This window comes from Polypterus senegalus, chromosome 13 (genome assembly GCF_016835505.1).
Source record: "Polypterus senegalus isolate Bchr_013 chromosome 13, ASM1683550v1, whole genome shotgun sequence".
NCBI lineage: Eukaryota > Metazoa > Chordata > Cladistia > Polypteriformes > Polypteridae > Polypterus > Polypterus senegalus.
The window spans coordinates 129,215,114-129,231,391 of NC_053166.1; the positions used below are offsets into that span (position 1 = coordinate 129,215,114).

Below are 16,278 nucleotides of genomic sequence, written 5' to 3' on the forward strand. Positions count from 1 at the left end.
TGTCATCAGTTGCAGAGGATCGGTAAAGAAATTAACCGTGGTGGTCCTCCCAAATCCACTACACCCGGTGATAATGGGGCAAGACTGGTCTAAAATTAAAAGCGGTGAGACACATACCACTCCTGATTTTCACTTAGGCCTAGTGATAGACGGGGACGAGCCGTCTCAAGCTGCCTCCACACCATGTAACCAGCCGGCAGAGAGAGGTGAAGTGGCCACCTTGAGTGACATAGCAACTCCCGGACCGTCGCGTGCCAATACGTCATCCTCCAGCGCCAAGACGGAACGGGAGGAAACCATGCCCCTCGAGGTCGGCTCTGACCCTCTCTCCCTTCTGCGGTTTAAATTTAGAGAGACGCTGGCTTCTTTTAAAAGGGAGTAATGGAATGACGATTCCCTGAAGTTTGCCAAAAATGCAGTAGTCCTGGAGTGGATCAAGCTCCGTTTCTATTGGCCGGGAATAAATGAGGAGGTTCGTCACTTTTGCACTTCTTGCCCGGAGTGTCAATTGCAACAAATTCCTAGGAAGGTCTGTGCTCCTCTCGTTCCTATTCCCCTGATTGATATTTCCTTCCACGGGATTGGGGTCGATTTAGTCGGACCTCTAGAGCCCTCAGCCTGAGGACACAAGTACATTTTAGTCCTCGTGGATTATACAGTAATCCCTCCTCGATCGTGGGGGTTGCGTTCCAGAAAACCCGCGATAGGTGAAAATCCGCGAAGTAGAAACCATATGTTTGTATGGTTATTTTTATATATTTTAAGCCCTTATAAACTCTACCAAACAGTTTATAAATATTCCAATAAATATTATACAGCATAATCCCTTTGTATTCTCTTAGATATTAGGAAAGATTAATTGAAATTATGTATGTAAACACACTGTTTATATACAGTATAACCTAAATATTATTTTAAAGATATCGAGTGTCAGCCATTACGATAGACAGGCCACCAGCAATAAATACGTACAATGCAAGAAAAATTGTATACAGTAAATGTGTGTACAGTGACACTAAACGTACGTACATGTGCTAAGTACTGTAAGTAGAAAATTAATTATGGTTACTCACCAACAATGACACGATGACTTGTCTGATAACGATGAGTTAAATTTTACTGCACAACAAAGGAGAGCGTTACAGCCATTCTAAAGGAGCCACTTCAGGCAACTGTGTAGCACCGCCGTTATTCTTCTTCAATCCAAATCCCAAAAGCAGATTCCATCCAAACTACTGCCTTATTACATCTACTTACAACTCATTTTGCACCCTGGTTAAAAGGACACTGCGGCCGTATATCTTATATTCCTTTCCTACTTTTTTAAATAAAAGGAATCGTAGCCTCATTGATGCTGTAATGGCGTCCTACAGTGGTGTAGCTTTTCCCTTCCTTCAACAAATCCAAAACATTTACCTTTTCGGCAATCGTTAACATCTTCCGTTGGCGCTTGGGCACAGACCCTGAAGCAGTAGCAGGAGCAGATCGTTTTGGAGCCTTAATGAAGGGCTTGACTATGCACAAAGAAACACAAAAGAGCACAAAAGTTAACTCTTTACACAGCGAAACACGTTGATGCTGAATGAGCAAGACGAGACTTCCTGGTTAACACCGCATTCAGCACACAGGAACTTAACTGCGTGCTCTGATTGGTTAGCTTCTCAGCCATCCGCCAATAGCGTCCCTTGTATGAAATCAACTGGGCAAACCAACTGAGGAAACATGTACAGGAAGTAAAAAGACCCATTGTCCGCAGAACCTGCGAAGCAGCAAAAAATCCGCGTTATAGATTTAGTTATGCTTACATATAAAATCCGCGATAGAGTGAAGCCGCAAAAGTCGAAGTGCGATATAGCGAGGGATTACTGTACAACTAAACATCTCAAAGCTGTTCCATTGCACTCAGCTACATCTAAAGCCATCACACGGGTATTGCTGGGGATGTTCTTTGCGCGTGTGGGTATTCCTAAGGAAGTCCAGACGGACCAAGGGACGCCCTTTACCTTGGAGACGTTCAAGGAGACTGCCGAGTTACTTAAAATATAGCATCTAAAGACCTCGGTGTATCATCAGACTCTCAAACAAATGCTTCGTAAGGTGGTCAGTGAGTATGGCAGTGAGTTTTTGCCTACCGGGAAATCCCACAAGCCTCTATGGGGTTCTCCCCTTTTGAATTATTGTATGGGCGACAACCCCGGGGAATATTAGATATCCTAAAAGAAGGATGGGAAGAAGAGGCTCTTCCCTCTACAAACATACTAGAATATATCACGCAATTACATGAAAGATTCGGCCCCTCCTTAAAAATCACATGGATGAGGCCCAAGCAGCACAGGTCCGATATTATGACCACGGCACGCCTCTCTGGGAGTTCTGCCCGGAAGACCACGTCATGGTCCTAATACCTACCTGCCACTCTACGTTGCTTGCCCATTAGCAAGGCCCCTACGAAGTTAAAAAGAGGAAAGGACTCGTTGACTATTTGGTGAGTCAACCCAATCGTCTGCAGAGGGAGCGGATCTATCATGCAAACCTGCTGAAATCGTGGAAGGACAGGGATCCCAATCCCTCCTCTGGTCAGCCACGCTCACTCTTTGCTCACACAGCTAGCCTTAACTTTGGTGTGGTTTTGTCCCAGACAACGACGGGAGCTGGAAACAGTTATCCTGTCTGTCCGGGAGGTAGTGAGTGAAAACCCCGGACGGACCTCTCTGGTTGAGCACAGCATTGTGACAGAACCCGGGGTTATAGTCCAAGAACGTCCGTATCGTCTTCCCGAGGCAAAAAGGGCTGAAGTGGACCTTGAGATCAAACACATGCTGGAACTATGTGTAATTGAGGAAAGTCATAGTCCCTGGTCCAGCCCCATTGTGCTGGTCGCTAAGCCTGACAGGAGTTGGAGGTTTTGTAATGACTTCCTTCGGCTTAATCAAGTCTCCCAATTCGATGCTTATCCAATGCCACAAGTGGACGACCTCCTCGAGAGGCTTAGACAGGCTCAATATTTGACCACACTGGACATGACAAAGGGGTACTGGCAGGTTCCTTTAACGGACTCCGCGAAAGTTAAGACCACGTTTAGCACCCCTAGCGGACACTGGCAGTATCGTGTCCTTCCATTTGGGTTACATGGGGCTCCAGCTACCTTCCAGCGTCTGGTGGACAAAGTGCTCAGGCCTCATAACTCATACAGTGCTGCCTACCTGGATGACGTGGTCATCTATTCCAGCACGTGGTTGGAACACCTACTGCATGTAAAAGCAGTATTGCGGACACTCGGTGAGACCGGGCTTCGGATTAATTCCAAGAAATGTTTCTTTGGATTAAGCGAAGTCAAGTACAGTATTTAGGCTACCTAGTGGGTCAGGGTATCATGAAGCCACAGTGCTCCAAAGTAGAACCAAGCGGTAGGTCCATGCCTTTCTTGGGTTAGCGGGGTACTACCGCCGGTTTGTGCCCCGGTTCTCAGAGAGAGCCGCGCCCTTGACTGATTTGACAAAGAAGAGGGCCCCAAACATTGTGGTATGGACTGAAGTCAGGTGCTGCATTTAGTGACTTGAAGCAGGCCCTTACGTCCGCACCTATTTTGAAAGCTCCTAACTTTTCATTACCTTTCATACTCCAGAAGGACGCTTCGGACACAGGCCTGGGGGCCGTGCTGAGCCAAAACGTCAATGGTGCGGATCACCCCATTATGTTCCTGAGCCAGGAATTGTTGGACCGGGAGACCAGGTTGCGGTGGTAGAGAGAGAGGCTTTGGCAGTTAAATGGGCGATTACTCGGCTGAGGTACTACCTGCTGGGCCAGGAATTCACCCTTGTCACGAACCATGCACCTCTACAGTGGATGGCTCTGCACAAGGAGTCGAATCCGCGTGTCACCAGGTGGTTCCTTGACCTCCAGCCGTACAAGTTTTCGCTCGTTCATTGTCGGGGCACTCTTCACGCCAATGCTGATGCCCTTTCTCATGTTCACGACCTCTCGATCAGGATCGCCCGACCCGATGGGTCTGGGCTGAAGGGGGGGCCTTGTCACACAAGTGCGCATGGGAGGCAGCTAAGGGGCTTGAGTAAGAGCAGTTCCAAGATATACCGGGATGTGGCGAAGTGCACTGACCTTTTTTGTAACTTGCCTGCAGACCATTCACGGGCGATTCCACCAGGTCCTCTTGACGTCACTTCTGGGACCGAGCCAATGGAAGGAGACCTTGCCAGCTCCGGCCCCTGTGATGTCACATCCTAGCTCGCACCAATGGCAGAAGACCTTCATGAGCCCGACCCCTTTAACTTCACTTCCTGTCTTCCCCTTTAAAAGCCTCCACCTTTTCCCTATTCCCTCAGTTCTGTTTTGGACTCGGTTTGTGCACAGCAGTGCGATCAGTTAAAGAAACAATTTGCAGCCAGGAAACCAAATTACACGGGTGGCTGCCCCCAAACCATTCTATGACTCTTTGTGGCTATTGTGACATCTTACTTAATTATTTTTTTATGTAAAGAAACCATTAAATATGTTTTAATTTTTAAAAATCTCGTAAACAAGGACACCGATTAAGTAAATCTGCGCGAGACAAACTTATTTTTGTTTGACAAATATTATACTGCTGTTAGTTGTATCATGAAAATAACCCAATACGTAGTAAATTATTTAACTCAATTTGGCAATATTGGCTACGCTGCCAATGTGGTGCAGTCGCGCCGCATTATCACCTGATCTACTGTTACCCGAATGTTCGCGACAGATACCGATACGTCTTGAACTTTCTGGATTGAAAATACTATATGCTTGCAAATTTAAATTTGAAATAAAAATGTAAAAAATTAATTTGATGTCTTGTTCATTTATTCGACGTTCCCCTTGTACGGGGTGTGCCCCACAGTTTGAGAACCGCTGACTTAGGGGTTCACATCAATGTCAATGTTGGATTGGTCTAAAAACACAGAGGAGCTATATAAGAAAGGGCAAAGCAGACTATTTTCTTAGAAGACCATTAATTTCTTTACTGTGGGGAGTGATGGCCAGTGTGATTTTCTGCAGTGTGATGTACCGGGCAGGTAACATCACTTCAAGAGAGGCCCACTGAACTAACCAGCTAATTAAAAGGGCAGGCTCAGTCCAAACTAACCTGTGACTTGACCAATTTTGTCTTAAGGATTTGGGAGGGATGTAAGACTGTCACTGTACCTGTAAAGCCTTGGCATGAGCACTGGATCCATTTGGAAGGTCGGGGGGGTTGGGCAAATACATTATTGGCGATCAGAAAAATGTGTGAGTTTGCAGTATTTTGGAAATGTGAAATTGTGCTGAAAAGCCATCGTGCAACTGTGTAATTTTATACCTGTATAAACTAACATACTCAGCCAACAAAAATCAGCAACTTCAGTTGTCAAGTTTGACATCCCCTCTGACTAGAAGTCGTGTAATGAGCCATCGGCTTAAGAGAAGCCTGTTTGTACACTTCATGCCATAAAATAGATAGCTCAAGTATAAAAATTATACATTGAAATTGCACACATATTCTTATCTGTCAGCATGCCATATTGTCAGTAGGTCAAGGAAGCTGAAAAAATTTCCAATCAATAAGCATTTGAAGGAAACGTACATAATTATATTATATTATGATGGTAGCCATCTGAACACTCATAGTATACTTTTGTTTAAGGATACATATTAACTGAAATGAAACATTAGAAAATGTACAAAATTAGAAACACACAGTGTAAACATGACTTTAACTGGCTTCATAATAATATTCTGTATTGTCATATTGTATAATTTCAGAACGCAGCAGTTGGGCCACAAACCCAGCCTCACTAGGGAGAATGCTCTTTTAAATTCCTTGGAATCACAAACACGGGCAACCTGAAGCACGCACACTTCTTGGCATTCATCAAAAAGGCTCACCGATGTCTTTACCTCATTAGATGTCTGAGGAAAATTAAGATGTCTTGATGTTCACCGTCTTGGACAGGCACACAGTTCAGGTCAGGGCTGTAAAGTACCACAAAAGGTGCTGAAGCTGGCATATTTAATTGTTCTGTTCACGATATACAGCCTGGTATACTCTGTAACACACACTTACTTAGTATGGCAAACAGTTATATTAAAGACCTCAGGCATCCTGCACCAACAGTAATTTAAAGAAGACATGCAGGTAAAAATTACACCGTATTATGTTCCCTTAACAATAAACTTGAGATTTAAACATAATAGTTTGCAGTTAAGAGGGTAAAATGCAGATGTATATATTAATATAGTCATTTTATTTTAAATGTTTAAGAAAAATATATCACACAATGACATACATGTAAATGACTCCGCATAAAGACAGATAACTTAAACTAAAGGCACTGAAGTCAATTCAAAAGTGAAGCAAAGGGACAAAAATGTATAATGCTTTCATTTTTAGAAAAATGCAGCCATTATAAAATTATTGAAAGCAAAAGACAACATTGTATTCTGAATCTGCCTTTTATAATGAAGCAAACAAATAAAACAATCGGCAAAAAATGATTAAACTATTACCCTAGCTCCAGTGTTTTCAAGTTTATATTGGATATTTTAGTATTTAAGAAAACAGAAGAGAAAAGTTAGGAATTTTATCTTAATAATACTCAATAACAAAAACTAGAAAACATAAGTGTACTGTATATGCATCCAAATTATTCTGTGGCAACAGTGCGGTCACAAAATATTCTCTAGTAATTTAAAAAGATGTTTTGTTATGCTACAGTCTTAATGTTGTATACACAATGGATTACACTAATCTACAAAAACAGAAAAAAGTAGAACAACAGTTAAAAGGAAAATCGCTACCTGGAATTATTGACTGCATTTATCATCAGCAGCAGATGGTGGGGCTCACACTTCTTCTGGGTCATCTGCAGTCACCAACAGTTTTGACATGCAATCAATTTTATTTAAAGCATAACTAATAACATAATGGCAAAAGTCCAAAAATTATTTAAAATTGTGTCAGCTCTCTCTCTCTTTTGTGTCAGAATATTTTCTAATAACAGTTTAACTTTATTAATGCGGGTGGGGAAGGGGGGGGAGTAGTAGTTGATTTAAAGCACTCATCATTTGTAAAATCATCATCATGACAGTTTACCTTTTAAAATGTTAATTAAAGACCATAGTTATTATAATAAATGTTGATTTATTTCTGTGAAAGCAACAAATATAAACTAAAATTTTGAGTGAAAAGTGTCTCCATCAGAAAAAAAAAACAAAGCTATAAAGTACCTTGCAAATACACTGCTGGCTCCAAAAAAAAGAGATGAATAAAAGCATAAGCAGCCAATCTCACTAAAAACAGCAGGATTACAAAGCCTTGTGTGGATAGGAGAGTACAGAACAATGGGCATCTTTCACTTGGATATCAAAACATTTAATGATACTCAGCAATTGTGTTTTACGCATACATTCAATTCACTAAGTGCTCCATTTTAAAAATCACAGTTTTTGCATTTTATAAAATGCCACTGTTTTATATAAAAGCTGGGAACTTGGAGCTAAGTACATCTGATCAACCAATTACGTTAATTTGAAAAAGCAGCTGACATAACAACAACAACAATAATAATAATAATAATAATAATAAATTAGAAGAATTTCTTGAAGAGCAGACATCCTGATTAAGACACAGCAAGTCTGCTCCAGTCTGATGAATTCTGTTTCAACCGATTTTACAGGAAACACTTTCAGATATGCATTTTCATTTCCTGTAAAGTTTAAAAACTTTCAGGCTTAATAATAATAAAATAATAATACATTTGATTTATATAGTACCTTTCCTATGCTTAAGCATAAAGAACAAGTGCTGTACTTATTACATTTATCATGAATATTTAAGTACTAACCCCATCTCTGCAAGAAAATCACACTGGCCATCTCTTCCCACTTTGAAGAAATAAAGTCTTCTAAGAAAATAGTCTGCTCTGCCCTTTCTTATATACAGTAGATCCTCTGTGTTTTTAAACCAGTCCAGCTTGACATTGATGTGAATCCCTAAGTACCTTAAACAGTGCACATCATCTTCACATTTATTCCCTGAACAGTGACGAGGCATAGAGCCTCTTTGGTGTGGCAAAGCTTAGTTACACACTTCACTGATTTTACAGATGTTGCAATCAATAATATTGAAAATTGAAAATTCAAACAAGCATACATATGTGACCCCAAATCTAGGATAATATGCCTAAGGCAAGTAAAGAAAAAGAGAACTTCTGTAAAATAAATCTTGTGCAGAAAAAAATGAAATAGGACAACACAGTTGCCACTGTGTGGTTGAGGGTTGGATCTTTTATACCCCCCCAACCCTCCCCCCATTTTATTTTTCTTCTTATTTCTCCTGTTCAAATTCAAATGTAGACTCTGCCTTAACATTGCTGTGGTTTAAATAGTTTTCTGCACTGTCTGCATTTGCTATTTTTCTTGATACATACAACATAGTTTGCTTGCTTTGCTCTGTAACATTTTGTGTATAAGGAATATTACTTACATGAATGAAGCCTGTATTGAATAAAAGAAAGTTAAAAGAAAGTCCTAAATGTGTTTTTCCCTGTCTGTTGTTCTTGTCATAAACAGACTATGAAGTACAATCTAATTATACAGAGGGCTTATAACAGGGTGCTGTGATGTGAGATTTTGCATATAACTTGATGAATATTTTGTATGTCTTTATTTGTAATTTAGGCAAAGCAATGTACTGTAATTTAGTGTTACTTTGGTGAGAGGCATTCGTGTTTGACACCCCCCCCCCTTTACGACTAAGTCTCTTTGTAATTTTACGACAGGATTTGGGGGATGTGTCTTAAACCAGTTGATGAGTGTTTCTCTGCTAAAGTCTTTCAATCCCCCGCAAGGAAGCCAGGATGTTTAACATATGGTTTGGGGGGCAGGTGTTAAGATGTTCTATTTCCCCCATTGGACTGAGGTATGGCTGTTTGGAATTGGCTTGTCTCAGAGGCCTTTAAGTACCATGATGTCCTATTGGCTGTAGGGGTTGGACAGAACATCTATAAATGTACTTGCTTAACCTCACAATCTCTCTCTTACTAACATCTGAAAGAAGACCATTACACCATGAACTGAAGATAACACAATGAAGAGCACAGTGTTAGCCATATTGAACTGACATGTGGCTGAAAGCTGAGCACCAATGATGCCTTAACTAGAGACATTAAGTAACCAACAAGTCTGTGTGCCACCTGAAACTACACATCATCATTTAATCAGGTTATATGGTTGCCAATATTCAAATGTACTTTGCATATTGTTATTATTTATGAATATTATCAGTAATACATTATTTTATGTGTAACTTAACTCCTGCTTGTCTTTTTACTACATCTAATTACCTGAGGTTATAGATATAGAAGGGAAGGTGGGTATAAGTTATATACAATAATACCTTATAAACTGTGGTAAGTCTGTGAGATTGGGTATTCTAAGGCTACATATTAATAATACAATACGGGAAAGTAGAGCAATATATATTACTCTACCAAGATAAAACACAGGGTTTTCTTAAAATTCCCTTTTTAAGAACAAAGAATGCTCCTGATGTAAAGTAAGCAGTTAAGATACAAAAGTGAGATGGCATAACAACAGAGCAAAAGAGGTTAAAAGAACAAAAGACTATAATGCAGCTGTAAATTACTAATCACAGTATACAAAGGCACAAGGTAAACAAGTTAGTTGGTCACCCTGTGCCTAGTGAATGACTAAACTTAATTTACTGTACAGGTTTATATTACTCGGCTTTTTTGCCAATATCACTTAAAATGTTTCTTTTTTTATTTTTTAGTCTGAAATGAACTTTCAACCATTTTTTCCCCTATATTTATAGAATATATTACAAATATGAAAATAAATACACACACGTTTATTTAAATGCGTAAAAGTTTCATTTTAGTTCACTGTGGTATTAACAAGATTAAACACACATGAATTACCCTTTTATCCAAAAGCCTAGCTCCTTATAAAATAAAATGTATTATTATTACAGGTGTGTACACTTCAACCAAAATTTTAGTATCTGCTAACCACAATAATACTATATCACTCCAAATATTTCAGTTACATTTGGAATTATCGTTGAAACCCTGAAACTCTCATTCACCTGTATCCTAACCGAATTATTCATGTAAATATTTTACCACAGCATTTAAAATTTTAGCAGTTTTTTGATGTAATACACTTATCTGGTAAGTACAATAAAAATGAAAAAGTAAGTATCACTGTTTGAAAACACACTAAATTAAAAATGTAAAATTATAATTATGCATACTTAATATGTTTACATACAAACAATGGCAATGCTCACAATAAACACAATTGGTATGCTTCCAATTATTATATACAGTGGTACATATGTAAAGGGATTAGAAACACCACTGTGATTTAATAAGCTTAAAAGGTAAGACAGCATTGCCATCTATATACACAAAATTACTTTTATATACATATATAGTATATAGGTAAAATATGCTGTAGTTTTCATACCACTGATTTACTCATTTTCAGCTGATTATTAATTCATAAGTCTATGCTACTCAAGGACTCATTCCTCTTAACCACCACTTACAAAGTTGTTTTTTTTTTTTGCTTGTTTTTTTTTTAATAGTGCAGATGCAGCTGCTACCCTAAGCTCCACTGGCAATTTAAAACTTAAATGAACTTTTTAAAAACATTTCTGGTTATACACAAAAAAGTATAGTGTTTTTCTTTTTTTTTACAAAAAAATCTTATTAATAAACACTGTTATTTTTTGAAGCATACATTTTATCTTAATGCCCTTTAAAACATGGCTTATTCATTTGTATTATAGTGACAGACTATATTACTTGACATCCTTATATCAGATTTTCAAAATGAGCATTCTGCATATGACAACTAAAGTCATTTTCCAATACATTGTCTGCCATTTTCTCTGTAGAAACAAAGAAATCGTAATGCAAAACATCTGCTTCACCTCAGAGATCAACAGAAAACAGATTAATCTCATTTAAATCATAAAACCATAAGTACAAATGGAAGGGGATTGGGACAAAGGAAAAAAACAAAATGGAAAGAAAAATAACCCAGAAAAAGTAATGTCTTCAGCTTGCAAATTTAGAATTTATAGTCTTTGTTTCATTACTTCATACAGGATTTCTGGGCAACTTCATCTTGACTTACAAACAATTCCAAAATATGACAACAGTAAATGGCCTTAATTGTTACGAAAGTAAAAAAGGCACGTTAAAGGCCTACAGTTCATCGTCTGAATTGATAAGATTAAGTTTCTCATTTTTCTTTGGTCGTTTCGTCCAGTTCACTGGACCATGTTCTTCCAACTTGCCATTCTGCTTTGTGGTTGTCACTTCTTGTGTAGACTGTTGAGTATACTGCTGATAGGCTGGAGAAAAATTGTGAATAGCATCTTGTACCATGTCGTTGGGGTTCATGGTTTCCTTCAAGCCACAGGAGATACTCTGCATTGGAGCACTGTTACCTTAAAAGAATTAAAAACAAAGTAATTTTATTTTTGTTTTATTAGTGATTTTCCACATGCAAAAAAAGGACATAAATGTAAATGTGATAAGACAGTGCAATGTAAATCATTCAAATAACCTTGTCTTGTTAGGCAGGCTAGAGCTAATGTTTACAACCAAATGCTGGCATTTTATTTAAATTCCTTTTCATTTTCTAAAGTGCTTTTAGAAATGTATAAGGTGCACCCATTCACCATTTAGCTCACTCAATCAAGCCTTGGGAAACCAACTAGACTACAGTCTGCTACAATGATAGTAAATAATTATAACAATATAACAATTCAAACAGGGATCATTATAATCTGTGAAATTAGAGTGTTAACGTGTGTTAAATGTGTTATATTTAAATGTTTCTTTTAATGAAAGGATGAACAACAGATATGGTTACTAGACCAGCAATTTATTTTCTAAATCTTGCAATATCTGATAAAACACCAATATCTAAGATAAGAAACATTAATTGCATTACTGATCCATGGGCCAGGCTGGGACCATAAAAATCTATTCAGGACATTTTTGCCTTAGATTTTATTAAAGAGATCTTGCTACCCTGATTGTATTCATATACATACCTATTTTATATTTATTACAAATACAGTGGTGTGAAAAACTATTTGCCCCCTTCCTGATTTCTTATTCTTTTGCATGTTTGTCACACAAAATGTTTCTGATCATCAAACACATTTAACCATTAGTCAAATATAACACAAGTAAACACAAAATGCAGTGTTTAAATGATGGTTTTATTATTTAGGGAGAAAAAAAATCCAAACCTACATGGCCCTGTGTGAAAAAGTAATTGCCCCCTTGTTAAAAAATAACCTAACTGTGGTGTATCACACCTGAGTTCAATTTCTGTAGCCACCCCCAGGCCTGATTACTGCCACACCTGTTTCAATCAAGAAATCACTTAAATAGGAGCTGCCTGACACAGACAAGTAGACCAAAAGCACCTCAAAAGCTAGACATCATGCCAAGATCCAAAGAAATTCAGGAACAAATGAGAACAGAAGTAATTGAGATCTATCAGTCTGGTAAAGGTTATAAAGCCATTTCTAAAGCTTTGGGACTCCAGCGAACCACAGTGAGAGCCATTATCCACAAATGGCAAAAACATGGAACAGTGGTGAACCTTCCCAGGAGTGGCCGGCCGACCAAAATTACCCCAAGAGCACAGAGACGACTCATCCAAGAGGTCACAAAAGACCCCAGGACAACGTCTAAAGAACTGCAGGCCTCACTTGCCTCATTTAAGGTCAGTGTTCACGACTCCACCATAAGAAAGAGACTGGGCAAAAGCGGCCTGCATGGCAGATTTCCGAGACGCAAACCACTGTTAAGCAAAAAGAACATTAGGGCCGTCTCAATTTTGCTAAGAAACATCTCAATGATTGCCAAGACTTTTGGGAAAATACCTTGTGGACTGATGAGACAAAAGTTGAACTTTTTGGAAGGAAAATGTCCCGTTAAATCTGGCGTAAAAGGAACACAGCATTTCAGAAAAAGAACATCATACCAACAGTAAAATATGGTGGTGGTAGTGTGATGGTCTGGGGTTGTTTTGCTGCTTCAGGACCTGGAAGGCTTGCTGTGATAGATGGAACCATGAATTCTACTGTCTACCAAAAAATCCTGAAGGAGAATGTCCGGCCATCTGTTCGTCAACTCAAGCTGAAGCTATCTTGGGTGCTGCAACAGGACAATGACCCAAAACACACCAGCAAATCCATCTCTGAATGGCTGAAGAAAAACAAAATGAAGACTTTGGAGTGGCCTAGTCAAAGTCCTGACCTGAATCCAATCGAGATGCTGTGGCATGACCTTAAAAAGGCGGTTCATGCTAGAAAACCCTCAAATAAAGCTGAATTACAACAATTCTGCAAAGATGAGTGGGCCAAAATTCCTCCAGAGCGCTGTAAAAGACTCACTGCAAGTTATCGCAAACACTTGATTGCAAATATTGCTGCTAAGGGTGGCCCAACCAGTTATTAGGTTCAGGGGGCAATTACTTTTTCACACACAGGGCCATGTAGGTTTGGATTTTTTTTTCTACCTAAATAATAAAAACCATCATTTAAAAACTGCATTTTGTGTTTACTTGTGTTATATTTGACTAATAGTTAAATGTGTTTGATGATCAGAAACATTTTGTGTGACAAACATGCAAAAGAATAAGAAATCAGGAAGGGGGCAAATAGTTTTTCACACCACTGTATATCTATCTATCTATCTATCTATCTATCTATCTATCTATCTATCAATAGGCTTAACTGAATGTTGTATGCTGGGTCAAGGGTTCAGTGGGTGCACTAATGCACTTTTCTCCTTCCCAGAAGATACCCGGAAGGCAGGCCATTCTAATTCCATGTCCAGTTCCTCCACAGACTCCACTTCCAAACTACAACTACAACCAGGTTCGGACATCACTTCTGCTGATGCAGTAGACATGCCTCTTCCTCCCGTTACCCTATAAAAGCCCAACCTCTTAAGATCACAAAAAGGATGTGTAACCAAATCTGCATCACTACAGCAACAGACACTAAATATACCTTTTCTACTGTATTTTTGTTTCTGTTACACAGTTGCATATTTTCTTGTTGTTACTTGCTATTATCAAAGTAATCATAATACAGTACTTAGTAGTTTAAAAGACAAATTTCAGCATTAAAATCCACTCAAAATTAGTTCAGTTCCTTCTACCCCATTGACTTCAATGCATTTGGTGAAATCATGGCGAAGAGAACTTTATGGGGTTCACTCATCATTAGTCAGGAGAGTTACATACTGTACTTCAAAAGAAAAAAATTCTGATTACATGTTACATTAGTATATATGATCAATTACTGGCATGAAAAAAACATCTGTTATGTGTATGTCACACATTATAGAGGCACATTCAGTTCTGATGGCAATATTTCATTGTGGAGCATAAAAAAATTAAATGTATTTATTGTACTATTAACTGCAAAAACTGTAAGAGTGTAAAAATTAAAAAGAAAAATAAACTCAACCTGAACTAACAGAAATGGCAAATAAACATTAAGGTCTTTAATATTTTCTTTTAATCTAATGATGTACAGTTTTTACTTTTACATAAAAAATGTAATTTTCAGCTAATCCTTTTCTGGCTAGAGTCTTCAAACATGTTGTCAGTCTTAGAATAATGTAATAAATAGCTACACTGGCAAATACATTTTTTTTTATGGCAGAGAAAAGTCTGGGACATTTTGTTGAGCAAGTTATCATTCTAAACCCTCCTTGTCATTCAATTAGAGGTTTTACACTCAACAATGAACACACTTACTGCTGAAGCAGAAAAAATATATTTTTTTCTCTTTTATATACATATCGCTATTCTACAATCTAGAAATAAGTGGCTTAGAAAACTGACAGATAGTTGAATACACTTTTCAGGACAAATGAAATTGAGAGATACAGAAAATACAGAATTACATTTTTACTGTGTATTAGTCACATCATCAATGTATTCCAATTCTTTTTACCCCTGTTATTTTGCTAAACTTAAAATCTCAAGATATCTAGGTGACTTATACCTAAGTACAGATGACAGTTTATACTTGTATGGTTTTCCTAATAACCATTCATTCACAAATGATTTATAATATACTCTTAACCAGAATATCTAGCAACATAGTTTACTCCACCTCTTTATGAAGCATCAGTCAGAAGCACAAGAGCAAATAGTAAAGCAGTACAAGAACTGCAGATTTGTCAGAGCTTGTTATGCTCTTCTTTGAGGAAGGAAGAGTGTCATTCTGGGAACTCCATGAAACAAGGGAACTAGCTCTGTCTAAAGAGGAGACTGCCCTTTCCATTCATGTGTTTCTACAAGAACACAAATAGGACTTGGTACAGTACAGGAGAAATTTGCTTAATGACCAACAGCTTAGAATTCTAACTGAGACATGCATGCTCCAGGTTTTTTCACATTAACAGAAAGAGTTCATCAATCTCAAAACTAAATATCTTTTTCTTTCTGTTGCCTACAAGTAGGCACCACAGATTGATCCTTTTTCCATTAGAGACAGTTGTTGTTTTAACAAATCCTTATTTGTTGAGAAGGACCGAATATAAAGATTCTGCTGTATATCTGTAATAGAACTCAGCCCCTAGTGGCATCAACTTTCCCATACTGGTAATAAACTGAACTGTGGTAGTTGCAATATAAATTATGTGCATATTTGTAAATGTAGAACTTTGCTTTTACTTTGATCTGGTCAATTGAGATAAAAAAGACTGCTTTTTATTACTATTTACAATACTAAACTAAAGTGAATTCTGCATGGTCCATAGGTGAGAAATTCATTTTAGTTTCTTTGGGATTCTACTGTACATATATTTAACTACAGTTTCAGGTATTTGTCATGATTAAAACATCATTTAAAAAGAGAACAAGCTTTCACCGATAGTATTGAGCTTACTTCACACAATGCAACAGAAGGATACTGTCACTGCCACTCAGAGTGAATTGCAGGAATTATGCACTGTGAAGAGTTAACGTTTTACAGTTTATTCAAGAATCCATGCATATTTTAAGAATTCTGCTAATTAAGTACTGATTTTTAAAGCAAATAATAATAATCTGTGATCACTGCACCTCTGGCTGAACTCATCCTTAAGGAATTTGAAAGCATTGAATAATTTGCCAAAATGGTTGATAGTATTTGTACTGAAAGTAATGGTCTATTATTTCTATAGTCACTTGCAAATAAAATTAAAA

The 16,278-nt window shown here is 38.0% G+C and overlaps 1 protein-coding gene across 1 annotated transcript in view; it reads right to left on the bottom strand.

Moving 5' to 3' along the window:
• Positions 1-10,580: 10,580 nt before the first annotated feature.
• tmem184a (transmembrane protein 184a) overlaps positions 10,581-16,278 on the bottom strand; it is a 76,060-nt gene continuing 70,362 nt past the window's right edge. The window contains exon 9 of the mRNA XM_039775099.1: positions 10,581-11,497. Within this exon, the coding sequence (XP_039631033.1) occupies positions 11,253-11,497 (245 nt within the window). The 3' untranslated portion in view covers positions 10,581-11,252. The remainder of the gene's footprint in view (positions 11,498-16,278) is intronic.